Below are 24589 nucleotides of genomic sequence, written 5' to 3'. Positions count from 1 at the left end.
GAGGGGGCAGGGAGAGTGCGAGGGGGACACGAAGCGCCCCAGCGTGCAGGGGGCCGGGGGCGGTGTGCCAGGGGGGTGGGCGAGGAGAATGGGAGAGATTGGGGAGAGGGGCGGCGTGCGGTGGGTGTGTGAGGGGTGGTAGGAGTGTGTAGGGGAGTGCAAGGAGTGGTATGAGTGCAGATGAACGTGCGGGTAAGTGTGAAAGGGGTAGTACGTGTGCAGGTGGGCGTGTGACAGGTGATACATGTGCAGGTGAGCGTGCAAGGGGTGATGTGTGTGTGCAGGCGAGTGTGTGAGGTTTGGTGTGTGTGCAGGGCTTGGTCCGTGTGCAGGGGAGTGTGCGGGAGTTGCTCCGTGTGCAGGGGTTGCTCCGTGTGCAGGAGTTGCTCCATCTGGAGGTGTGTGTGCGGGGGTTGATCTGTGGGCAGGTGTTTGTGCAGGAGTTGCTCCGTGTGCAGGAGTTGCTCTGTGTGCAAGTGTTTGTGCAGGAGTTGCTCCATGTGCAGGTGTGTGTGCAGGAGTTGCTCCGTGTGCGGGAGTTGCTCCATGTGCAGGTGTGTGTGCGGGGGTTGCTCCGTGTGCAGGGGTTGATCTGTGGGCAGGTGTTTGTGCGGGGGTCGCTCCGTGTGCAGGTGTGTGTGTGGGGGTCGCTCCGTGTGCAGGTGTGTGTGCGGGGGTCGCTCCGTGTGCAGGTGTGTGTGCGGGGGTTGCTCCGCGTGCAGGGGTTGATCTGTGGGCAGGTGACTGTGCAGGGGTTGGCCCATGGGAAGGGACTGGTCCGTGTGAGGCACAGCGGGCGAGTGTCCCCAGCCCTGCGTGCCCTGTCCCGCCGCAGCCGCCATGGAGGTGAGCCACTCGGTGAAGGAGCGCACCATCTCCGAGAACAGCCTGGTCATCCTGCTGCAGGGCCTGCGCGGCCACGTAACCACCGTGGAGCTGCGTGATGAGAGCGCGGCCGCGGGGCGCGTCACCAGCGTGGACGCCTTCATGAACGTGCGCCTGGCTGAGGTGACCTTCACGGACAGGCAGGGCACCGTGTCCCACCTGGATGAGCTCTTTGTGACTGGCAGGAACATCCGCTACGTGCACATCCCCGACGAGGTGGACATCCAGGCCACCATTGAGGAGCAGCTCCAGGCCATCCACAGGGTGCGGTGCTTTGGGGGCCGTGACAAGGGCCGCAGGGAGTTCCTTGATGCCAAGCACAAGTGAGCACCTGGTGCTGCCCACAACAGCTAGGGTGGACCTGGGATGGGCATGCCCCTTTGATGGACTGCCAGCCCCCGCCACGCCGGACATCCCACGCAAGGACATCCCCCCAGGAACATTTTTGCCCAGGGACTTGGGGCTCTGCTGTTCCCCTCGCCAGTGCCTGTGGAGGAGCAGGGCTGGTTTTTGTAAGGAATAACACCATTTAAAAGGCTCTGTGGTCTCTCCGCTCATTTCCTGTTTCATTGGCAGCTACTCATGTCCCTCCTCAAGTGGCCAAAGGACCCCAGCTGCCATCCCACTGCCCCCGGCTCAGCCTTTCCCTGCCCACAGAGCACAGGACCTGCTGTCACCAGTGTAGCTTCCCTGGGAGTGGGAGCTGCTGCTGCTGAGCTGGGCAGGGGCTGGTTCTGGTCTGTGCTCAGCTCCCTGCTGAGCCACTGTTCTGGAAGTGTTCAGTGAGAAGAGAGCGAGATCAAGGGGAGTGAATGTGCCGGGGAAGGGGCAGCACTGTCTGCCTCAGAAAGCAGGAACATGCTTCACCCAGGACACAGGGAATGCTGGTACTGCTGGCTCCTCTGCTTCCTGCCCCTCTGTCACCGCAAAATCTGCGGTACTACCAAAGTGTGCAGCCCACTGTAACCTGTGGGACATGGAGCCGTGTGGCCTCTTCGAGCAGAGCTGGGGGTTCTGCCCTGGGGATGCTTGTTTGCAGGGCCTGGGGCTGGGCAGCAGGGCAGGGCAGACCGGTGGGCCGAGCCCGGAGGGTTCCAACCCAGCTGGTCCCATCAGAGCGCGGGGGTTCTGTGGCGGGGGTCCACACCCAGCACTTTCCAGTCCGGGGTGTCCCAGCCCGGGGTGTCCCAGCCCGGGGGCCCCAAGCCAGGGGTGTCCCAGCCCGGGGTGCCCAGTCCGGGGTCCCCAAGCCAGGGGTGTCCCAGCCAGGGGTGTCCCAGCCCGGGGTGTCCAGTCCGGGGTGTCCCAGTCCGGGTGTCCCAGCCCGGGGTGTCCCAGTCCGGGGATCCCGGTGCCGCCGGGCGGGGCCCGCGGGCCTCTGTGGGCGGGGCCTGTCCAGCTGGCCCCGCCCCTCCACCAATCACGGCGCGTTCGAATCTCCCGCGTGCTCACCAATCCTCCGGGCTCCTGGCCCCGGCCCGAGCCAGTCAGCGACGGGTTCATCCCACCTCAGCCAATCAGCCTTCGCTGCTTGCCGGCCTCTCCGCCGCGCTCCTCAACCTATCAGAGCCCGCCGCAAAACCCGGTCCGGCCCCCACGCTCTCCTCCAATCACCGCCCGCGCTGTCGCCCTCGCCCAATCAGCGCCGCCGCTTCCCCGGCCCGGCGGCGGCCGGCAGGGGGCGGGCTGGCGGCGGGGGGCGGTGGCGGCGCGTCACTTCCGGTGCCAGGCGGCCGCCGGAGCGGTGCGAGGCCGGGCCGGGCCGGGCCCGGGGCCATGGGTGAGTGAGGGGTCAGCGAGAGCATGGGGAACCGGGGCCGAGCCGAGGGGTGAGAGAGAGCGGGGGGGAACCGGGCTCAAACCGTGGGTGAGTGAGAGCTCAGAGAGAGCGGGGGGAGCCGGAACTTGGCCATGGGTGAGTGAGGGATGAGAGAGAGCGGGGGGATCCGGTACCGGGGCTGGGGCTGTGGCTGAGTGAGGAGGAGGGGGGGGGGGGGGGAAAGCGGGATCGGGGCCGCGGCCATGGGTGAGAGACGAGGGAACTGGGACCGTCGGTGAATGAGGGGGGAAACCGGGATCGGGGTTGAGCCCCGGGACCCGACACCGTCCCGGTCCCACTGTGCGAGGGGCGGTCGGGCACCGTGTCCTGGAGGCGCCACCGCAGCCCCGCGATGGGCTGGGCCGGGCGCTGCGGGGAGACGCGCCGGTGTTACCGATCGTCCGCCGGGACCGAGCCGGGCGAGCCCCCAGCTGCCGGCGGCTCGGGGGGACCCCGGCCGCCCGGCTCGGCTCGGTGCTGCCGGTGCCCCGGTGCTCTCCAGGCTGGGTGCGGGGCTGGGTTTGAAAAGGCCCCTTGGTAAATCGCTCGTTTGTCCCTTTCTGCCTGGCAGGAGCTCGGGGGGCTGGGGTGCTGCTGCCAGCACGGGGACAGGTCCAGGGGGCCGAGGGAAGCACAACCCGTGATTGGGGCTGGTTTTGCCTCCAGTCTGGGCAGGAACCTCTGAATTTAGGCTTTTGGGACCTCTGTGCCGAGGAGGAGCCTCGTGTGCCTCAGCAGTGAGTAGGTGAGGGCTGTGCCTCTGAGTGAGGGTGAGTAACATCAGCAGGTGTCGGAGCCAGGGACGGACTGCCCTGCACTCCCGTGGGAGCTCACCCGAGGGGTTGAGGGGGATGGGGGACCTCACCCAGAGCCGGGTGCTGTCCTTCTCTGGTCGTGGCCTTTGGGAGCCCTGCTGCCTGTGCAGTACTGAGGGTGTGAAAGGTCTCACTGCTGTCGGAAACCTCATGGGATGGCATCTCCACCCCCCGACACAGGGGGTTTGGGGTTCCTCCTGTGCCCATCCAGCTGCTCCCTCCTGCCCAGGCTGTGCTGGAATGTGCTGCACTGGTGTTGGGGATTCAGCTCTTTGCTAGCTTAGAGCCTTAATGTATGGGCTTAACATATACTGGTATGAACAGGTGTGCTGGGGGTCTCGGGCTGCAATCCCATGTCCAGAGGGAGCTGGAGAAGTCAGAGCAGAGGCCATGGCCTGGTGTGGTGGGGCTGAGCCACCACTGCTCTGCCCTGTGCTGCAGGACAGCCGGCTCCTCTGAGGCAGCAGGGACACAATGGGGCACAGGTGAGGTGCCTGTCACCCAGGTGAGGCGTGACCTGAGTGACAGCATGGGAGCACTCATCTGCTGCCATGGAGCCCCAGGCCGGCAGCAGTCAGGGTTCAGGACATACTTCCTCGTTGCTGGAGGGCTTGTGCTGCATCCTTTGATTGTTTCTCTGTGGTATCCGTGCTGAGGGTTTGATCACATAATTGTGTTCCTTAAAAGCAAAGTTCAGCTGGGTTGTGACCCTCAGGATGTTATAGAACTTGGAACAGGCAAGGGAAGCCTCATAGGCACCGAGCTGTGCTATGATTCAGCACAGAAAGGACGTTGACCTGTTAGAGTGAGTCCAGAGGAGGCACCAAGTTGATCAGAGAGCTGGAGCACTTCTGCTATAAGAGAATTGGGGTTGTTCATCCTGGAGAAGAAAGCCTTCAGGGTGACGTAACTGCCCCTTCCAGTACCTGAATGGGCTACAAGAAAGATGGGCAGAGGCTATTTACAAGAACCTCAAGTGACAGGACAAGGGGGAATGGCTTTACACTGACAGAGGGCAGGGTTAGATGGGATGTTAGGGAGAAACTCCTCCCTGTGAGGATGGTGAGGCCCTGGCACAGGTTGCCCAGAGAAGCTGTGGCTGTCCCATCTGTGGAAGTGTTCCAGGCCAGGTAGGACGGGGCTTGGAGCAACGTGGCATAGTGAAAAGTCTCTTTGCCCATGGCAGAGGGCTGGAAGGGTCCTTAAGGTACCTCCCAACCCAAACCAGTCTGTGACTATGAATAAGAACAGCCCTGGGGATTGTGCCTGAGCTGCCCACTGAGCTCAGGGGGGTGTTACCTGTGAAGGTGCTCCGGGCAGGTACAGTGTGTGTCTCCTTCCTGCCTGGGAGCTCCAGCTGGGAGCTCTTGCTGGACAGAGTAGGCTCTGTGTGTCCGTGGTCATTTTCTGTGTGAAACGGGCTTTTTTGGTTAATACTTTTTGGTGAGTGTGCAGTTCCTGTCAGCGTGTTGTCATGCTGCAACCCCCAGTAGCATAGGCCTGGCAGTGTGTGCAGGTAACTTCAACACCTTTGTCTCCAGGTAGGGCCAGGTGAGTCACCGCTGTGAGAAACTGCAGCCACACCTGGCTGGGAAGTGTCAGCACGTGTGCGGGTCACGCTGTGCTCTGTGCACACAGAGGTCCTGCTGCAGGGGGTTGTGGCATATTGATAGTGTCATAAGCAATAAATGAGAAATAAAACCTCCTAATACAACCCACCCTTCACCTCTGGTGGGGTTTGGAAGGTGAGCACGGCCTGACCACCGGCACAGACCGGGTCAGGGACTTGTGTGCTTGGGCAGCAGTGCAGCCTCAAGTGCTGCAGCTGTATTTGCAGGCTTCTGCTGTGAGGGTGTTGGGCTGGAATGGGGATTTTTCCTGGTGGATGTGGCCTGTGCTTCAGCACGAAAGGGTTAAGCTGAGGCTGGTGTTTATGTAACCAAAGAGGGAACTCCCAGAGATGAGTCCTTGGCTATCTCATGTGTTGATGCATCAGAAGGGCTTGAAGAAAGCCTGGCTTGTTGCTTGCACCGTAATTACGCACTGGAACCCTGTGCTTCAGAGTTTCCCCGGCTGCCGGTGGTGGGGGGGTGGGAGGGCAGGATGGAATTTGCTTTCCCTGATGTGTGACTTGGCCTGTGGAAGCCTTTTTTGTCCCTGAGGAGCTGGAGACTGACCACAGCTGGATGTGGGTGGAGGTAAGGTGTGCTGGGCTCCCATACGGGCTCCCAGGTGCTGGCTGTGCCTTGTTCATGTGCCTGGGATTCAGCTGATCTGCAGGTTGGGCTGAGGAAGGAGGTTCTCCAGTGGTGGGGTTCAGCAGAGGCTGCTGGAGGTGTTTCTGTCTCCCAGCTTGTAGAGCTCAGCAAGTCCATACTTTTCTGGGTACCTTCTGGCAGCACAGGGCTGTCCCAGCCCCTCATGCTGCACCAGTGCCCCAGGATTCTTCCTATTTCTCTGGGCAGAGAAACGCTGTGCCCTGTTTTGAGCGAACTTCTTGCTTAGGGAAGAAGTTGAATGAGTCTCTGCTCAGTTCCAAGAACCCTGTGAGTCAGGGCTCCGTTTCGGGAGCAGGCTTCCCTTCCCGGAAGGGCAGAGCAGCGGAACACAGGCAGTACTGACTCATCCAATGGGCTTTTTTTATATATATATATTATTACTTCTCTTAGAGAACGGTTCAGCTTCCAGAGCCTTCAGTAATGTTAACATTCCTGCATAGGAAATCTCCCCCATGCTGTGCAGAGGGAGGGGAGTGGAGCCCACCCTGATGCCCCCGCTCCTCCTCCCCACACGCCCATGTGGGATGATGAACAAGGAGCCAGGGAAGGGCTGAGGCTTCCCCTGTGCATTCCACATTATCTTTGGGGATGAAATTGTGCCTGGCTGATGTCAGGAAGGCTGAGCTGGCTGCTGGAGGAGGGACAGCACAGACAGAATGGGCCTGATTTGACACTGAAGACCGAAACAAAAGTCCTGTGACTGAAACTTTGAAGGACACTATGTCCAGAAAGTAACTTTTGCCTGATTAAGGGTCATTTAAATATTAAAATGCACATAAGCCTAGTGAAGTACATGCTGCCACACATGACTTTATCGCTCAATATCCCCCCTAGATCATGCTCTGTGTGATGTGGGAGGAAGAGGATAAGGGTGGACTGTTAGATTAGGGGGGCAGAAATTTCACCTGGTGAGGAGGAAAAGCTATAAAACCCTTGGAGGCACTGGGTGGACAACTCTCCTCTCCCTGCTCCCAGGGTGGGATGATGCCTTCTTGGTGTGCTCCTGGTCTCTGAGGACCAGCTGGGACAGAAGGGGTGTGTTTTTGACCAAATTTCATACACTTAATGCAGCAGCCTGCTTTCCTTGGGATCTGCCCGTGAACACTCCCTTTAATCCCCCAGTCAGTGACTCCTCCGCAGGCCTGCCTGATCCAAACTCCACCTGTTCTCAGGGAAGCTTTTCCAATGAGAACCGAGGCTCTGGCCCTGGGAGTGCTGATGACTCGGGTTTGAGCTGTTCCTGGCCGGGTTTGCCCGGGAAGGAGTGAGGCAACACTGGGATCGTCACTCCTTGCAGTGACACCGACCTGCTGGTGTTCCATGTGGGAAGCTGGGCCGTGGTCCAGCGTTTACCCATTTAATATTTTGTTCATGAAGGTTTTTTAGGTCATGTCCAACACAGCTTCCCGTGAGCCAGGCTTAAATGTGAACTTGGATTAACCCTCATTGATAAATACTGCCCACTGTGGTATTTGGGTTGCAAAAGGTGCAGCCTGATGCTGCTCATGTGATTCCCTTTTTTAGCTTCATTTTTGCAAACATGAAGGCTGCACAGAGAGGGACAAAAACCTGTGGAGCAGGTCTCCAGCTTCATCCCAAATGCTACAGCTTTTGGCTTCAGGAGAGAACGCTGGACAGGAATGCCGCTGCGTTGGGTGGCGGGATGTCTCCCATCTGTGGGCACCAGAGGCAGGTCCCTGGAATGGTGTGAGCTCCTTGAAGGAGCTTCTTCTCAGCAGTCCTGAACTTCCAGCAGGTGCACTTGGGCTCTGTCACGTGCTGCTGGTTCCCAGCTCATCCACTGCCTTATTCACCATGATCAGCTCATCACAGCAGCGGGGTCGAGCACTTTTGGGGTTCCCAGTCCTCACACTAGAAGTGTCGCCACCACTGAGCTTGTGTTGTGCCCTTGGTGCAAGGTGAACCCCCCGAAAGTGAGGTGGGTGCTGGATCTGGAGCCGTGAGTGGTTTCTGTGCTGCTGAGTAATCCTGCTCATGCCCCAAAGGTACCTTTTCCAGCTCCAGCTCTGAGGTGTGGCTGCTGGACTGCAGGACCTGATTGTTCCTTGTTCTGGGATGAAAAGGGCAGTTTCCTCATCTGATGTTTTTTGTTGTTACACTGGGCACCGGGACATGCAGTAATTCAGGAATTAGACAATTTCCTTAAGCTACATAATTAAAAGACATTACGTTTAGGTCTCCAAATGAATTGATTCATAATTCTATTAAAGCCGTAGCTAGCACAGTGAGAGGCTCTGGACGCTTCTCCAGTGAGATGTTCGATACATCCAGTGTGTGACATCTCAACTAAGTATGAATTTCTGTGCTGGACTTGTAACTTTGTCTGTGTGAGGGACTGTTTTTGTTCTGATGGCAGGACAAGGGAAGAGGGTGGTTTGATTCAGTTTGGATTTGGGGGGAGGGGATGACTCTGTCCACAGACAGCTGGGACTTTCCAGTTCTTGAGACTGAAAAGAAAAAAAATCATTTTAACATCAGCAGGGTAAGTCTTGAGAGAGAGCCTCCTACATCTCTGCAAGGAACCAGGATAAACCCATGTTTAAAACACTCCATCCCAGGGACAGTGATACCAGATACTGATCTGACCTGAACTCTGTTAACTCCTAGCATGATACAAAACTGCTGGTGGTGGCGAGGAGTGTCTTGGTGCTCACTCGGGTGTGTTTGAAATGCTGTTAAGCCCAGGCAGGTGCTGCATGGTGGGGGTTGAAGTGGAGCCTGTGTTTGTCCCTGTGTTTGTCCCTGCTCCGAAGGTCTGTCCTGTGCCACTTTGGAGATTGGTGACGTGGGAGTTTGTCCTGCAGTGCAGGGACTGAACTTCCAGAGCCCTTTTATTCTCTCACATGATGCCAGGGGCTTCAATCCTTTTCCAAGCCCAAACACACACAGATGTTTGGGGCCATATAGGTTCAGTGCATCCTGTGTTATCATAATCAGAGTAATCCAGAACCACAGCATCAAGTGTGTCTCATTTCACATTACAGAGTCCTCGACCTTTTGCCCATCCAGTCTTCTCCAAGGTGATGACTCCTGTCTCCTGAGACGTTGGAAAACCTAGTTTGGAAGAAGAGTAACGATACAGTTGATGCTGAACTACGTGAGTCCTCAGGTTGTTTTGTTTACTAGAACACCATTTGCACCAGCAGGCCTGTCCAGCCCGGATGGCACAATGGGTTAATCCCAGAGTTCCTGTGCAGGGGGTTTCTCCAGTGGAAATGTTACTCACATGTTTCCAGCAGAGGTGGTGATGTACAAGGGGTGGAGGAGTTTCTAAGGATGTTGGGTCAGGGATGCAGAATGAACGGAGCAAGGAGAACATGGGGTTCAGAACCTGTTCAGCTCACTGGGATGGTGACACTGCTCTGTGGAGGTGTGAAGGTGCTGGCAGTTGGGAGTGCAAGGATGCAAAGTCTGCTGCAAGACTCCTCCCTTCATCTCCTGGCTGTTGCTGATTCTGGTCAAGTGCTGCTGGATGAATCAATGCGGTGAGATCAGCCTGTGTCCACAGAAAGGGCGGGACTGCCTGAGGGTGAACTTCACTCAGAGGGAGATGATTTATCAGTCTCTTACGTGGTGAAACACCAGGGCTCTTCTGAAACAAATATGTACAACCCAAAAAATATTTTCCCCTGTCTGTTGTAGTAACCTCTTAGGGAAGATTTTTTCCAGGATTGAGTTTGAGTAAGGAAATGGAGCTGTGCTTGGTTCCTCTTCTCACCTACGCCTCAAAGTCTCTTTAAAAAGTGACAGCACAGACATTGAATGTGTAGATGTTTGTAAAAGTCTTTGAAGCTATTTTCCAAAAGCTAGGTGAAGAGGAGGTGTACTGGGAGCAAAGCTTCCATTGGTTGGAGCTGATGGATGTGGAGAGCTCACAGCACACTGGGGGCAGCCCAGCAGCTCACCTGACAGGTGCTTTTCCAGCTACACTGAAACAAGACTTTTCTTTAGAGAAGGAAGTGTTTTAGTCATAAACCTTGAATCTATTTGGCCCTTTAGGTCTTGGTTGTGTAATTCTGACCCAAATTCTCTTTAGATTTCTGAGCAGCAGAAAATGCATGTTGGAATCAGACTTTCTGCACTACCTGAGTAAGGAGGTGGTAGTTGAGTTTTCAGTTGTTGGTGTTGAATAGTGGTGATGTGTAGACCTTGAATAAATTCCTGGATGCAAACCATGAGATTCACATTCAATAGATCAAATGGTTTTTTGCCCATAGTGGTTGTGCAGGAAAACACACGTGTTGTCACCAGTGTTGCCTTTCACTGGAATGTCCATTGGAGCATTTAATAGTGTTTTAGTTCTGAACACAGCATTGATTCCTGCACGTGGAAGCTTAGGTGACAGGGTTTTATGTGCTGGACTCCAAATTCCAGCTGCACGAGATGTAGATAGATGGAGATGTAATAAAGTCAGAGCCTAACAAGCTACAAGGAGAGAGGGGACTTTTTTCAAGGCTAAAAATACATTTTTGAAAAATCGTTGTGAACTGAGCTGAATCTCACAATAACTATTGTGCTTGTTTTCTATGCCCTTGTTGGGAAAGGTGAAAGATAATTTTTGTGGTCAGTTTTGTGCATTCTTGGCTGTTTGAGGAACAGACTTGAGCCTCTGAGGGACTCAATGGGTGGCTGCGATGCCTCGTGTGGATCCTCTGTGGAGGAACCCCCAAAATCCCCCGGGCTCCAGCAGCAGACACCCATACACAGGGCTAACTTGGGCATCTTCTTTCAGAGCTTTTGGAATATGTTAATTTGCAAACTTGTTTTTGCTGTAAAACAAGCTTTAATTATCTTGACTTGTTCCCACTATGTCTCTCAAACAACTGTTGTAGGAAATGTTGCCCTGAATAACGAGGCTGATTTATGCCTTGAGAACTGCTCTGAGCCTGCAGCCCACCCCTGGTCTGTCAGCAGGGAGCCAGGGCTGTGTGTAGACACACAAGTAGGCAGAGCCACCAGTGCATCCGTAGGTGAGAGCCTTCCAGTACAAATTGGGGATAGCAGAAGAATATAACTCGGTGGCTCATCAGATGGATCTCTCTTCTCTTTCAAGAGCCGAGGATGAAGCGGCGAGCATCGGACAGAGGAGCCGGGGAAACATCCGCTAAGGCAAAGGCTCTGTGCGCTGGGATTTCCGGGAATAACGCCAAGAGAGCAGGTCCTTTCATCCTGGGTAAGCAGGGAGGGGGCTCTGCAGTTGGCAAGGTGGCTGCTGGTGGCAAAACTGAAAACAAAAGGCACTGTGGAATGAGAGGAAAGCAGGTGTGTAACTCAGTGTCTTACCTGAGAGTGCGGGTCACTGGATGTGTAGAGCAGCAGCCTGAGAGCTCCTGCAGCTGGCCAAGCTGAGGAGACATGGGTTGCCAATGCAGCAAGGCAGGCAGGGCTTGGGAGAGAAATATGAGATCTTGATTTTACCCCCTTGGGGGTTTTGGTTAGTTTTTTTTATTTTTTAAACTCTGTTCTTAAACTTTGTTAAAGACCAAATTCATTGGGGGGCTTTTTCATTAAATCTGCTGATCTGGAATGTATTGTCAGATCAGTGTGGGTACAGCTTATTAATTCACTAGTGGTCACTCAAAGTGGTATGTGTCAAGGCAAGGCCACTCTGCCAGCTCTGGAGAGTTTCTAGAATAGTTGTTGGTTCAGAACTGGTTATATAAACTGTCAGAAATCATAGACTTTACATTGGAAACCAATGGGTAATCAATTGGAGCTAACTAATTTAAAGTGAGGAGTGGAGACTCCTTTCAAGTATGTTAACTTGAAAGCTGGGGTAATTTGGACACCCCTGGGCCATCCCTGCAGAGGTGGCAGCTGTGTTCCCAGGTGTGGCAGTAACAGTTGCCATGGGTGTTGCTGTGAATGTAAGAGCTGTGTGGTTCAGGCATGCAGAAATTAGGATTTCTGCAAACAGCTGGGCCATGTGTGGGCTTTGATAAATGTTTCTGTAGGGAACAATTGAAACATTGTCCCAAAAGGTTTCAGAGTTCAAGACCCTTTTTTTTTTTTTTTGGCTTTAGATTTGTGAAAGTGCACTCAGCTCCTGCAGAAACGGGAACTTGGTGCAAGCAAACATAGCTGGTGACAGCTGATGTAACCCGGGTTAGTCACTGCTGCTGGAGGGAAAACATGTCTGTTTCTGCTTTGTGCTGTAGGTCCACGTTTAGGTAACTCCCCTGTGCCAAGTATTGTTCAGTGTTTGGCAAGAAAGGACGGGACAGATGACTTTTATCAGCTGAAGGTAAGCAAACTGCAGGCTCCCAGACCTTCAGGGCTCTCCAGCTCTTGTGCAGAAGCACTTGGGCAATGAGTGGGTGGTGTGGGCTGAAGCAGTGCAGTCGGACACGGCTGCTGCAGCTTCCCCTTGGCAGGGCAGTGCTGCCAGGCACAGATCTGTGTCCATATCAGCCCTGAGACAAGGCCTCTGCTGCTGTGCTGCTTTCCCAGAGCCCTTGGATCTGTGCCTGAATGGGGCAGCTCCAGGAGGAAAAAAGCACTTGGGATATTTGCAAACAGCCACCTTTCCATGTTAATGAAGCTGCTGCTGTGCATTCTGCATGAACGGTGCTGAGTTCAGACAGGCCTGTGGCAAGGACACAACCATCAGAGCAATTACACCAGCTGTTAAACACATGGGAATGCCAAAAATGAGAGAGGGCTGGGGGCATTTGGGTGTCTCTGGCAACTGTAAAGGCTTTTTCCCTTTTCCTGAAGATTCTCACCTTAGAAGAAAGGGGTGATAAAGGAATAGAAACCCAGGAGGAGCGACAGGGCAAGATGCTGCTGCACACGGAGTATTCTCTTCTCTCCCTGCTCCACAACCAGGAAGGAGTGGTCCATCATCACGGGCTCTTCCAGGTACACTTGGTCACCATCCAGGCTGGGGCAATGCCAGGAATTGCTGATGGATTGAGCTGCTTTTGTTTAATGTACAGTTCGTGCTGACCCTGCACTTGTGTGTCCAAGTTCCAGCACTCTGAGGTTAACCACTTCTGCTTCAAACAGGAGCTCTGGAGAGTACAGGGGGATTTTGGGAAATGTGAGAACATTCACGGATGGAACAAGCACTCAGCACTCCCCCTTCAAACAGGACAACAGCTGTTTCACTGGCAAATTAATTAGCAACTTTTAAATTTCTGCTTTTTGGTGTTGCTTATAACTTGTAAGAGGGAACAAATAGCCAAGAAATTGTTTCAGCAAGTTAAACTAGTCAGTGTGCTGATCAGTTTTTGTGTGAGTGAATTGTGTTGCTGTTGGTGCCTTGAGGGCTGTTCACTGATGTGAGGGGCTGATAGCAATTACTGCTTTGGGTGTTGGTATTGCCTGACTTGCTGGTTACATTTTGTCGACACACTTTTCACTTGAGACCATCTGTACTAAATGTTAAATAAGCCAATAGTCCAGCTCAGCTGTGTCTTGTTTAATGTCATGGAAGAGCTGCTAATTGTGCCTTGAGATTTCTGTTCTTCTCATGAATGGTGTGTTGGATCCCTACTGTTCCCAGAGGCTGCTCCACTGCAGGGCTGTCCTGGGTTCAGCTCAAGGTGTCTGTGTGCATAAAGAGCATCAGTGCTGATGTGCACACAGAGCCACATAGCAGAGACTTCCTCTGCCTTCTGCTCTCCTCCTCCTAGGAAAATTTCTTCCCAGTGAGGGTCGGGAGGCCCTGGCACAGGCTGCCCAGAGCAGCTGTGGCTGCCCCTGGATCCCTGGAAGTGTCCAAGGCCAGGTTGGACAGGGCTCGAAACAATCTGGGATAGTGAAAGGTGTCCCTGCCCATGGCAGGGGATGGAATGAGATGAACTTTAAGTTCCCTCCAACCCAAACCAGTCTGGGATTCTGTGATTCATTAAGTAGAGCTCCTATATCTTTTTCAAATCCTACCTTGGGGCAAAGACCAAGCGCTGTGATTGGATTTGCTTATTTTGGGATCACCCCCCAGTTACCCAGTTACTTACTCTGCCAGGCTCTGTGCATGTGCCCTGGAGCTTCCCTGAGGGGTTGCTCCTGTGTTTGCCTCCCCACAGGACCGAGCTTGTGAAATCATAGAAGATCTCGAAGCCAACAGGATGGTCAGAAAGATGAAGAAGCGCATTTGCCTGGTGTTGGACTGTCTCTGTGCTCACGATTTCAGTGACAAAACAGCAGATCTGATCAATCTGCAGCATTATGTCATTAAAGAGAAAAGACTCAGCGAGCGGGAGACCGTGGTGATATTTTATGATGTGGTACGAGTGGTAGAAGCATTACACAAGGTGAGGGCTTGGTTCTCCCTTCCAGTGCTGGGAGGCAGAGTTTTCCCACTTTAGAACAGTAGATGCTCCAAAACTTCCTGGGGCGGGCAGTGGCCAGGTTACAGGGCATGGGTGTTAACAGTGTTCTGTGTAACACCTCGTGCCCCAAGCCTTAAAGAGCATTCCTTTCCCTCCCTGCTCCTCACGTTTCTGGATGATAATGTGGTGTTTGTGGGCTGTGGAGAGGGGCCAGCTGGGCTGAGGGCAGGTCAGGTGAACCACAGTGTGGTAACCTCAGACAGGGGCAGTCAAAGATGAGAGCAGAGCCTGATCAAACACAGGAAACAGAAACTGTTTCCTTGTGAAGCAAGATAAATCACAGTGTAAGAATTGATTTGAGATCAGAACCTCCAAGTACAAGTTTTGAGATCAATAAACTAGAAACTATTGTAATAAAAATGGATTCTGCTGATGTTTGACTTGTTCCCTGTGACACAGGGCACTTGTCCTGCCTTGGCAGGGCAGTGCAGCATGGGTCTGTTAAAGAAATGCTCGTCACATTGCTCTAACCAAGCCTGGACACTTCAGTTTCAGGTCTCTTAGGTACACTAAGTCTGTCTTTGTGTTCAAAGTAGCAAATTTGTTTGTTCTTCCTCATCACAATCAAAAGTGAAGGGCATAAAGTACCCAGGGTGGACCTTGACCTCACTTATTTCTGAGAGTGCAGATGCCATGATTTGTTTTTAGTGCTCTTTTTAGTGTCCAAGTATGAAATTTATACTTCTACAAGAAATAGGCTTTTGCTCATGTAATATTCTTATATTTTTTGCAGAAAAATATTGTGCACAGAGACTTGAAACTAGGAAACATGGTGCTAAACAAAAGGTAAGTCTGCTGGAGAGCTGCTGGCCTGGCAGTGGTCTTTTTTCTCCCCTGAAGCAGTTTTCTAATACAAGCACAGCCAAAGGCAGCACTTGAGTGCCCTTGTGCACTCAGCCCTCAAGGAGGGTGAGGGAAAGGGAAACAGGCGGTACAAAAATACAAATCCAGCTCAAAGTTATATAAATTAATCTCCAAAAATGAATTTAGCCCCACCTAGATAGTTCACTTTTCCCACCCAGCTTAGTGGCCCCTTGTCAGGATGTTTTTTTGGATTCTAACTGCTGAAAAGTGAATTTTATAGTCATTTAGTAACCTGCAAGAGAAGTACTGATTTTATATATACTAAAAAAAACAAACAGGAAAGCATGGTGGTTGGTTCTGTTCCCATCATTCACCCTCCATCGTGCTGAAGGCATTCCCAGCCCTGCCGGCTGTGCTACAATCCCAGCAGTGTTAGATCTGACTGCTGCACTGCTGTGTTTTTGCTAGCAGTGAAATATTGACTTATCTAAACAAAAGCACTTCTGTCCAGTGTGTATTTGCGTATGCAATGGCTCCCTTGTTCCATTTGCTGGTTTGTCGGGAGCCTCTGGAGCCTGGCAGGTGCTGGATGCTGGTGCAGACCCAGAGGGACCAGCCCAGAGAAGAGGGGCAGGAGCTCAGCAGGAGCTCAGGGCAGGGGGTGGGGGCCTGGCTCTGCTTGGTGGCTCCTTGGAGCTGCTCAGTGCCTTGGGGTCTGTGTTATTTAGCTGGCAGCCTAGTTCAGCTCAGATCCTCTACTCTCTCCTCCAGGATTACATTACTGACTAAATATTTTGCACTAACTTGAAGAATGAGTGGAATTCATCCTTTTCACACTGTCTGGGTTTCTGTGGAATGAATAAAAAGCGGGAAGGCTGGAGTTTGCAGGCTTTGAGTCTACAAAGCTTGCAGGTTTGCTGGGCTCACAGCTTGCTGCTTTCTCCTCCCTAACACTGAAAGGAAATGGGTTTTACCTACAGAGCTTGAACTTCTTGGTTCCCCCCACACACACACGCAGCAGCTGCTGCTTCTCAGGGCCACCTCGAAGTTGTTTCAAGTTGTTTCTGTAGAGCTGCTGTAAGATAAATCTCTTCTGCTTGCTGCTTTGATTCTCCTCCTTGCTGGAAGAGGCAGACAAAGGTTTGTGCTTTAAAGGATCCATGCTGAACTTCCCTTCTTTTCTGGGCACTGAGTGCAGGGGAGCACCCCACAAATGGGGCTGCACCCAGGGCCCCACTAGCAGGGGGAGATATTTGAAGCTTTGAACACACTTGCCAGAGTCACTCTTTGTGTTACATCTCTGCTTTTGCTTTTTACTAACAAACCCGTCAGCGTTGGTGAGGGAAAGCTGCAGCCTGTGAGTCACGGGGAAGGGTGGGAGAGGCGTAAGAACAATCTCCATGGAGAGGAGCAGCCCGTAGGGCTGAGCAGAACCGTTTGTTCTGCTCCAGCCATGCTCACAAAGAGCCAGGTCCCTTCTCACGGCAGGGAATGAAGGTAACAATGTGGCACTGCAAGGGCCTGGCAGGCATGTCCCACCTGGGGCTCCCTCAGGCCTTGTCCCCCACAGACATTAAAGCCTCTCAGGTTTCCCCATTAGCCAGTGCAGGAGTTGTGTGATTACAGATTAGATCAAATTTCAGGGAGTAAATAGAACCAAGCAATCCTGAACATTTTAGTGTCCTATAGAGCACTTAGTCTTTTAAATCCTTAACAAATCCTGCAGCTTGTTATTCAGCCAGGGAAGTCTCCTGACAGTTGAAGCTAACACTTCTTAAACACAAATCTGTCTGTTTTAATAACCAGCTCTCCATGGCCAACCCACACTTGGTTCTATTTCATTTGTCTGTGAGACTGGCTGGAAATGTTTCTTGGTTATTGTGACTGACTTAATCCATTCTCTCAGGCTCTAGTTGTGAAATACTTTTCAAGAAATGTTCCAGACAGTGTTTTTGTACTCACACCTTTACATTATAAGTTAAAATCCAAATTATCTGAATGACAGAGAAGATTAATGGAACAATAGTTTTGTAATTAGCTCACTTTCACTGGAAAAAATCATTCCTGTGAGTTGGCAGTACCGTAGGGAAGTAGGGATGAATTAATAAAGAAATTTTGTGTACCTGCAGCTCTCCCTTTTCTGTGGGAGGTTTTTGGGTGTCGATCAGGCTTTGTGTTCTGCTCACCTGTGTGCGGAGAGCAGTCCTCTGGATCAGGTGGAACTGCCACCAGGCTCCTGTGTGAGACTCTTGAGTGACACAGAAGTGGTTGTGCAGAGTCTGATCACAACTCCTGCAGCTCCTCTGGTGACTGCAAACACACAGTGCTCAGGAGCTAGGCACGGGGCAGCTTCCACAGGGTGTTTTCCCTTGGCTCCCAGAAAATGCTGTGTGGAGAAGATGGCAGCGGGGAAGCGCAGGGCAGAATCAGCAGCTAAAATAAACCTCAGCTTTGTTGACACTCATGCCCTGCAGTGCTCAGGCACCTCCTGGGGCAGATCCTGCAGCTCTGGTGCTGCAGGCTGGGATGCTCCTGGGAGATTGTGATCCGTTGTGGTACCTGTGTGGCTGCAAGATGAGCCAGGTACACCCTGTGCTTGCAGCTGCGCCGGCACAGGCCACCCAGACATTGTCACAGCTGTCGCAGACCCTCTTACTGCCCCTGTGAGTGCTTTGCAAGCCTTGCTGGCAGGCATGGAATCCCTCCCCTTTGAGATGGATTGTGTGTCTTCTCTGTGTCTCTGTGTGTCTTCTCCCAGCACTTCAAGCTCCCCAGAAAGCCCCACAGGCACAGTCCCTGTTCTGGAGTCAACTTCCTGGCTGTTCTGCGTGGCCTGTGCAGGATGGCCCCTGTGTTCCCTGACACCTTGTGCTTCTTTCTGCCCAGGACTCACCGGATCACCATCACCAACTTCTGCCTGGGGAAGCACCTGGTGAGCGAGGATGACCTGCTGAAGGACCAGCGCGGGAGCCCTGCCTACATCAGCCCGGACGTGCTCAGCGGTAGGAATTCCCCTCAGCCCCACCTCAACACACATTTCACTCTTTTGTGCCTCCTGACAATAAATAAAACCACTTGTTGTGTTCCCGTATGAACCTTCATGAGAGCCTCTTAATTAAGGTCCAGTTAGAGACTTGGTCTGCTTTTCCAGCTGGGAAAGCTGGAGGGAAGGAGCAAGCCTGACTTTTTTCTTAAGGCTTGTCTGAACTTCAAAACTAATTCAAATCTGGCTGTTGCCGGATGAGTCTGACTGCAGACATTTTCTGTTTCCAGTGTCAGAATTCAGTTCTGAGGCTTCCCATAAGCTGCAGATAACTCCCTGGGCCTGAGGGGCAGCCAGTCCAGATCCCACCAGGATGTCAGTGTATTCCAGCTGTGCACTAAGAGGAGCGGTTCCTCCAGTTGCTGCTCACTTCCAGGAGGGAGCTAGTGACCCTCTGGGCAGCTTCTGGACCAACAGAGAGGAGTTACTTAAAAATAAAGGAATTATGAGAGCAGGCCAGAGCAGTCTGGGCTGGATCCCCTCTCCAGCAGCCTGGCCTGTGCATTGTCTCCAGCAGAGGCTTTGAGCAGCATCTGGCTCTAGCACAGAGCAGCTTTCCCTGGTGTCCTCCTGCCTTTAACTGTTCCCAGTGCATGGGACCATCGGGACCAGCTGTGGCTTCTGTCCGGTTGCTTCAGTAGGTTTCTCTCCATGAGCTCTCATCTCTGCTATTGTACCAGCCTTTGAGCAGGCAGTGGTGGTCCTGGTTGTCAGTGTAGTGACCCAGGCATCGTTTTGGGGCGTTTTTCTTCTCACACAGGTGAGCTGGACTAGTGTTGAAGGGCCCACGTCGTACAGGTGCAACTGTGCACACAAAGCCTCTCGTAGATCCAGGTATTGGGCATTAACACATGAGTTACTTGTTCCTGGTATCCCAAGCAACTGTGTTGCAGAAATGCCCTCAGAGGAAGCCCATCCTGGAACATCCAGACCCAGTGGACTCCCCTCAGGAGGTTTTTTGTCAGGTTTGCGGGCAGCAGCAGTAAATGCAGCCGAGCTCTTCTGTCGTGATGTGCCAGGCAGGTTTGAGGCGCTTCCCTCCCAGCCAGGAAGGGAGCAGAGGCAGGCGAGGAGGTGGATCCTGGGGTTTTTGCAAGCCTTTCCTGTTCTGCAGGATATCCTGAGGCCTTTGTGACCAGATGGATGATAGAAGTCAACTGCTCTGCAGGAGCTTGGCGCAGTTGTGGCTCGAGTGGCTGGAGGAGGCTAGAGGGAGCTGCTCCTTCCTGCTCCAGGGTGCTGATCTGTCCAGGCCTCCAACTACCTTCTCATGTTTCTTCTAAGGGCTCTCTTGTAGTGTAACTGGCTACAGGGCACTGAACAGGCTGTCTTGGCTGATCTCTGCTGAGGCTGCTTGAGATCCTGCAAGGCTCATCCTTAGCTCAGGACTCATCCTACTCTGCCCAGCCTGGCTCTCGCTGCCATTGTGCTGCACCCCAGCTCCGGTGTCTGCCAACAGCCCTTCCCATGGGGCCCATCCTGTGCTCTCCAAAACACTCTCCCAAAATTGCTCAGCCTGCAGTTACCCTCCAAGTATCAGGGGACAAGTTACTTGAGGGCATTCCAGGCATCACCACCACCTTCAGGCTTGGAGCATCCCTCTGTGTTGCTGGTGCTCCTATGCAGGAGGAAGCTGGAACGCCTGAGGAATTAATCATTGTTATGGGTCTCCAGGAGAAGCTGTCTCTGCTGAGGGATGGCTGCTGAAATGTCACAGAAGGAAAAGTTGGAGGAGTAGGAAGAGGTGCCTTTTTCTGAGCATATAAAGCAAAGAATAATTAGTACAAATACCAAATGCTGCAGCAGTGACTCACTGTATGAGTCAGAGGAAGTCTCTCCCTGGATCCTGTGCTGTGCTATAGCACTGGGGTTTAATTTTGTGACCCTGTCCATGCTGCTGTGTGCTGATTATTGTGACCAAAGGGGCTTAGAAGCAGCATTTCCATCAGGTGAATCCTGGGGCTGCAGCAGCCTTAGGAACGTCTTTGTGCAGGAAAGCACCTTCCTGCACACTCCATGGCTTTACATCTGGCTTCAGAGGCTGTGTGCTAGCTCCATCGCCCAGTCAGAGTCCCATCTCCATGGGCTCAGTCTTACCTTTCCTGGGCTTCTCTCCTGCCTCCCCCGGCCCTGTGCTCCCTGGCCCTTGAATTCCCTCTGCCCTGGCCCAGACTTGCAGCCTGGTGGCTCTATGGGATGGCAAGGGACACTGACCCGGGAACTCCAGCACAGCAGTTCCAGCTACCTGATGCCCTTAGTTCACAGCAGGGATATTCCTGCTCCATAGGGAACAGGAGGACACTTATGTGGCGATGGACAATTTGCTCATTCACAGAGGATGAGCCTTGGAGGGAGTTTTGGTCATGTTAGGGGAAGCCTCAAATGTCTTGGTTAATGCTTAGAAAAAGGGTCCCATGTGTCTCTGCTGTGGGAGGTGAAGGGGGTTGCCAAGGCTGTGCTTTCCAGGATTTTCAGGCTGTGTGTGCCCTCTCCCTGCAGGCCGGCCATACCGTGGGAAGCCCAGCGACATGTGGGCGTTGGGGGTGGTGCTCTTCACCATGCTCTACGGCCAGTTCCCCTTCTACGACAGCATACCTCAGGAGCTCTTCCGCAAAATCAAGGCTGCCGAGTACACCATCCCCGAGTGAGTACAGCCTGCCCTTCCTGCCTGGCTGGGGGGGCTTACTTGGCCTTACTGGGCCAGCTGGAACTGGAGGGGCTCCCCTCAGCACCCCAAGGGTCACAGCAGTACTCACAACAGGCTGTGTGCAGTAGACACCAGGAAGCAGGAGCAGGGCTGGCACAGCGTGTGGGAAGGGGAGGCAGGGTCAGAGCAGTGGTGGCTCCTGTAACTCCTGGGCTGTGTTCGCAGCATGTCATCCTGCTGCCACTCTGCCCACCCCAGGCTCACCACGTGTTGTCTCTCCCAGGGATGGCCGGGTCTCGGAAAACACTGTGTGCTTGATCCGGAAACTGCTGGTCCTGGATCCGCAGCAGCGGCTGACGGCTTCTGAAGTGCTGGATTCCCTCAGCTCCATCATAGCGTCCTGGTATGTGCAAGGGGAGAGACAGGACACGCTGTCTCTGGCCACAGGCTGTGTTGTTCCAGCTGTGGCTGGCTCAGCTCACCAGAGGGTCTGGGAACTGCACTAAGCCTTTAAATCCCATGTGTCCACCACTGTGTGCTGATGGATACAGCTGGAGAGGCTGTGCAAGTGCTTATGGCAGCCATGGCCATGCCAGTGGGATCACCCTGGGGCTGGGTGAGGGTGGGTGAGCCAGTGCCATGCTCTGGATCCCAGTGCTGTGCTCTCCTCCAGGCAGTCCATGTCCTCACTGAGCGGCCCTTTGCAAGTGGTGCCGGACATAGATGACCAAGTGGCTAATCCCGAAAACCCCCAGGAGGTAGGTTTCCCTGCTTTCCACGGAACTGCTTTTCCGTGCCGCTGTCTGTAATGGGAATGGATGGCACCCATTGTGTCCCTAAGCTGGGAAGGGGAGGGCGGGGAGGATGCAGCTGAGTCCCTCATGTTGTGCAACGGAAGGAAAGGCCGATGCTGCTGGGACCAGGAGGCACATCCAGCTGGCTGAGCTGCCAGGAAGTGAGCTCGGCCCCAGAGCTGATGAGAGCAGCTCGCTCCGCTCCCAGCAGCGCTCACTCCCTCACACACAGCTGGGAATGCTGGGAGGAGGCAGCAGTGTTGGCTCTGGCTCCCAGTGAGTTCTGCCATGGAAGCAAACATCCTGTTTTCCTGCCAGCATGTTTCATGCTAGAAGTGCCAGCCGTGGCCTGGCTGCCCGGGGACAGCCGTGCAGGATCTGTGGCGGTGCCATAGGGACAGGGGTCAGGCAGCTGCAATGCTGGCAGGGTTGGGATGAGCCATGTCAGGACAGAGCTACTGTGGTGGCCAGAGCTGTATCCTGGTGGCACTGCTGGCTCACAAGGAGTCCTGCCTGCGTGCCCAGAAGCAGGTCCCATCCCTGCATTAGGACCCCGGTTATCCCGTGGTAGCCATGGGGCTGCCGGGTATGGCTCTGACAGGTCGGTCTCTGCAGGTGAAGGTGACAGAGGAGTGCTCCCAGTACGAGTTCGAGAACTACATGAGACAGCAGCTGCTCTTGGCTGAGGAGAAGAACATCTTGCATGAGGCCAAGAGCTTTCTGCAGAAGCGGCAGTTCGGGAACATCCCGCCGGTGCGGCGCCTGGGCCACGACGCGCAGCCCATGAACCCTTTGGACGCGGCCATCCTGGCCCAGAGGTACCTCCGGAAGTAGCTTCCCACGCCCCGAGAGCACGAGCACCACCCTGCAGCCTGCCCTCACCTCGCCTGCTCCAGCCTACAGCAATACCAGTGTCCCACGACGGGGAATAATGTAGCAATCCCAAGCTCTGTCCAGGGACACACACTCACACCCGCTCCGGAGGGAGAAGACTTTTGGAAAAGCTAGTTTTGGAAGCAGCAACTTCTTGGCATCTTCTGGAATCTGTTTTTTAAAATCGAAGCCTAGATGACTAATCTGCTTTTAATCATGACTGTAATCTACCTCTCTTGTCTTTTTAACCATGCTGTTCTCTGGATCGAGCAAAGCCCGTGGGAAAGGAGGAGACTTCCAAGGGTGAAGCTGCTGGCACAGAGCCACGGCCGTGCAGCGCGGAGCCGGCCCGTGGCGCCTGCTCCGTGTGGTTTGAATAAGCTTGGATTTACCAGGGTTTCTCGAAAGGAAGAATTTCTTGAAACCTCCCACTTCCCTTCATCTGCATCAAATCTGTTTCTGTCCTTAAATGCCACCTGGTCTGGCCATGCTGGCCAGTCCTGTGTGGCCACCATTGTGACCAGAGAGCCCGGCCACCGCCTCAGGCAGGAGCTGAGGAGTCGTCTGGGCAGTGCCACCTGCAGGGATCGGATCCTGTCCCCAGTTCAAAGGTTTCACAGGACTTGGCCTGCCAGGGCCCCTGCCCTCTTTCCCACCTCTCACTGATCCCTTTAGTTTATAAGGATCTATGATTTAATCTTATTTTTCAGTAGCATATCCCAGGTGCAGTTACAGTTGCATTAATTCTGATTTAGCATTTCCCCCTCTCAGTTGTGGTACAGATGTAATATATGAGTTATAATGTGAAAAGCTTCCCAAAATAATCTGCCTAGAGGTAGGAGGGGGCTGGCTGAAGTCTCTACTGTATTTGTTCCCAGCTTTTCTTGCCATCCCAGCCCAAACCTGGGGCTGCCTCTGCCTTCATGCCAAGGCAGGGGAAAAGGACATCCTGGTTTGTCATCTGGTGCCACTGGAAGAGCTTTGGCCTGTGCTGAGAACAGGAACGATTGTTTCTGAGCCTCATTTATGAACTGGATGCCTGTCTTGCCAGATGAACTGTTCTCACACAGAGCTCCCAGGGCTCCCAGTGCCCTGGCCAGGGCTCCTGCTCAAGGCAGCAGCTTCTTCAGCTGCCTCTTTCCCTGCTCCTGGCTGTTCCCAGCCCTGGCATCACCCTCCTGCCCGGCCTGTGAGCAGGGAGGGTTGGAGCTGGGGGCTGCTTTTTGGGGCTGCACTGCTCTCTGGGCCCAGCTCTTGCAGCACACTGGGCATGGGCAGGGAGCGAGTAGCAGATGTTTGTAGCGTGTTGTTGCCTTCTCTTGCCCCGGGCTGGGGAAGGGGACAGGGTCTAAGCTGGGCCACCCCAGCGGTGGCTTTGTGGGGACAGGGGGCTAGACCTGAACCTCCCTGGCCACGTCGGGCATTACGTCCTGCCTGCACCTCGCCAAGGCCCTGTGGCCAGGCAGGGCCTCGTGAACACTAACACAGACCAGCTCCCTGCACCGCCCCAGCTGAGCCAGTAGCCCCAACTCTTTTGCCTTATTTATTTTGAAGATGGTGGGTCTGTCCCGGCACCCTCTGATGTGGACCCATCACCCCCTGTGCCACCAGCAGCAGGGCAGGGATCCCCTGAGCACCCCACTAGGGCCCTGCTCTCTCCTTCTGGTTCTCTCCTGCCTTGTCCCCACCTCTTTATTTTTACTGTTTTTCCCCAATGTTAAAGCAAAAAGCAATATTCTGGGACTCCCTGAGGCTGTATCACACCAGGATCCTGCAGTGGCAGCACTGGTCAATCCACTTGTGCTAAGGCAAACTGGAAGGGGGTGGTGCAGGGGGCACGGGGGGGCCACAGGGCCGCGGCGGGACAGAGCCTGTTGTAAGGAAAAAAAGAAAAGAAAAAAAAAAAAAAAAGAGGAAAAAAATTTGTATAAAGACGTTATTTTTGTACTACATCGGAACTACTCCTGCATGTCGGCAATAAAACTTCATATGACAGCCCAGCGACCCCACAGGGAAGGGATGGGTGGGATGGGGGATTTTGGGGTGCTGATGTGCTCTGGGAGATGTACAGGAGTGGGAGGGGCCAGGCCCACGGAGCAGCGGCCCTGAGTGGCCCCATGGGACGCCAAACCCTGTCCTGCCCCAAGGCCCAGTGCCCTGAGTCAGCCACTGAGCCTGTCCTGCCCAGTCCAGCCTGGAGTGGCCACTGGGGACTGGTGGGATGTGGAGCCTCGTGTCCCCGAGGTCTGGCCCCACCAGCCCTGGCATGTCCT

General features: G+C 53.9%; 2 protein-coding genes across 9 annotated transcripts in view; both read left to right on the top strand.

The window, feature by feature from the left end:
* LSM10 (LSM10, U7 small nuclear RNA associated) overlaps positions 1–1423 on the top strand; it is a 1852-nt gene extending 429 nt beyond the window's left edge. The window contains exons 1-2 of one of the 5 annotated variants that reach the window (XR_006013978.1): positions 295–428; positions 507–842. Coding sequence is in view for 2 of the 5 variants with exons in the window: in XM_042015395.1 (XP_041871329.1) it covers positions 841–1212 (372 nt within the window). In the remaining 3 variants the exon portion in view is untranslated. The other 4 variants (XR_006013977.1, XR_006013976.1, XM_042015394.1 and 1 more) reach the window with 4 other exon arrangements.
* Positions 1424–2578: 1155 nt separating this feature from the next.
* On the top strand, positions 2579–24311 carry STK40 (serine/threonine kinase 40). Of its 4 annotated transcripts, none has more exons than XM_042015389.1 (12): positions 2579–2665; positions 8804–8916; positions 10873–10992; positions 11978–12063; positions 12537–12680; positions 13850–14077; positions 14889–14941; positions 17846–17961; positions 20502–20646; positions 20933–21052; positions 21323–21407; positions 22059–24311. In XM_042015389.1, the coding sequence occupies exons 3-12, from the start codon at positions 10881–10883 to the stop codon at positions 22275–22277; spliced, it is 1308 nt and encodes a 435-aa protein (XP_041871323.1). In that variant the 5' UTR covers positions 2579–2665; positions 8804–8916; positions 10873–10880; the 3' UTR covers positions 22278–24311. The 4 variants fall into 4 exon arrangements, with proteins under 4 accessions (XP_041871323.1, XP_041871325.1, XP_041871326.1 ...); XM_042015391.1 differs by lacking the exon at positions 2579–2665 and adding an exon at positions 3377–3449; XM_042015392.1 differs by lacking the exon at positions 2579–2665 and adding an exon at positions 5644–5717 and having other exon boundaries at positions 8804–8928.
* Positions 24312–24589: the final 278 nt, after the last annotated feature.

This window comes from Corvus kubaryi, unplaced genomic scaffold (assembly GCF_017639235.1).
Source record: "Corvus kubaryi isolate FWS band 111438036 unplaced genomic scaffold, C.kubaryi_AGA036_p1.0 split3-37304, whole genome shotgun sequence".
NCBI classification, from domain to species: Eukaryota; Metazoa; Chordata; class Aves; order Passeriformes; family Corvidae; genus Corvus; species Corvus kubaryi.
Note: the sequence above shows the minus strand (reverse complement) of the source record. Positions and strands in the feature narration are given on the sequence as shown.

Bases quoted from the DNA above. Each gene is read 5' to 3' on its own strand.
- STK40 (XM_042015389.1), top strand. From the start codon at position 10,881: ATGAAGCGGCGAGCATCGGACAGAGGAGCCGGGGAAACATCCGCTAAG. The intron at 12,064-12,536 runs GTAAGCAAACTG...CTTTTCCTGAAG, and splicing joins ATGACTTTTATCAGCTGAAG to ATTCTCACCTTAGAAGAAAG. The intron at 12,681-13,849 runs GTACACTTGGTC...GCCTCCCCACAG, and splicing joins ATCATCACGGGCTCTTCCAG to GACCGAGCTTGTGAAATCAT.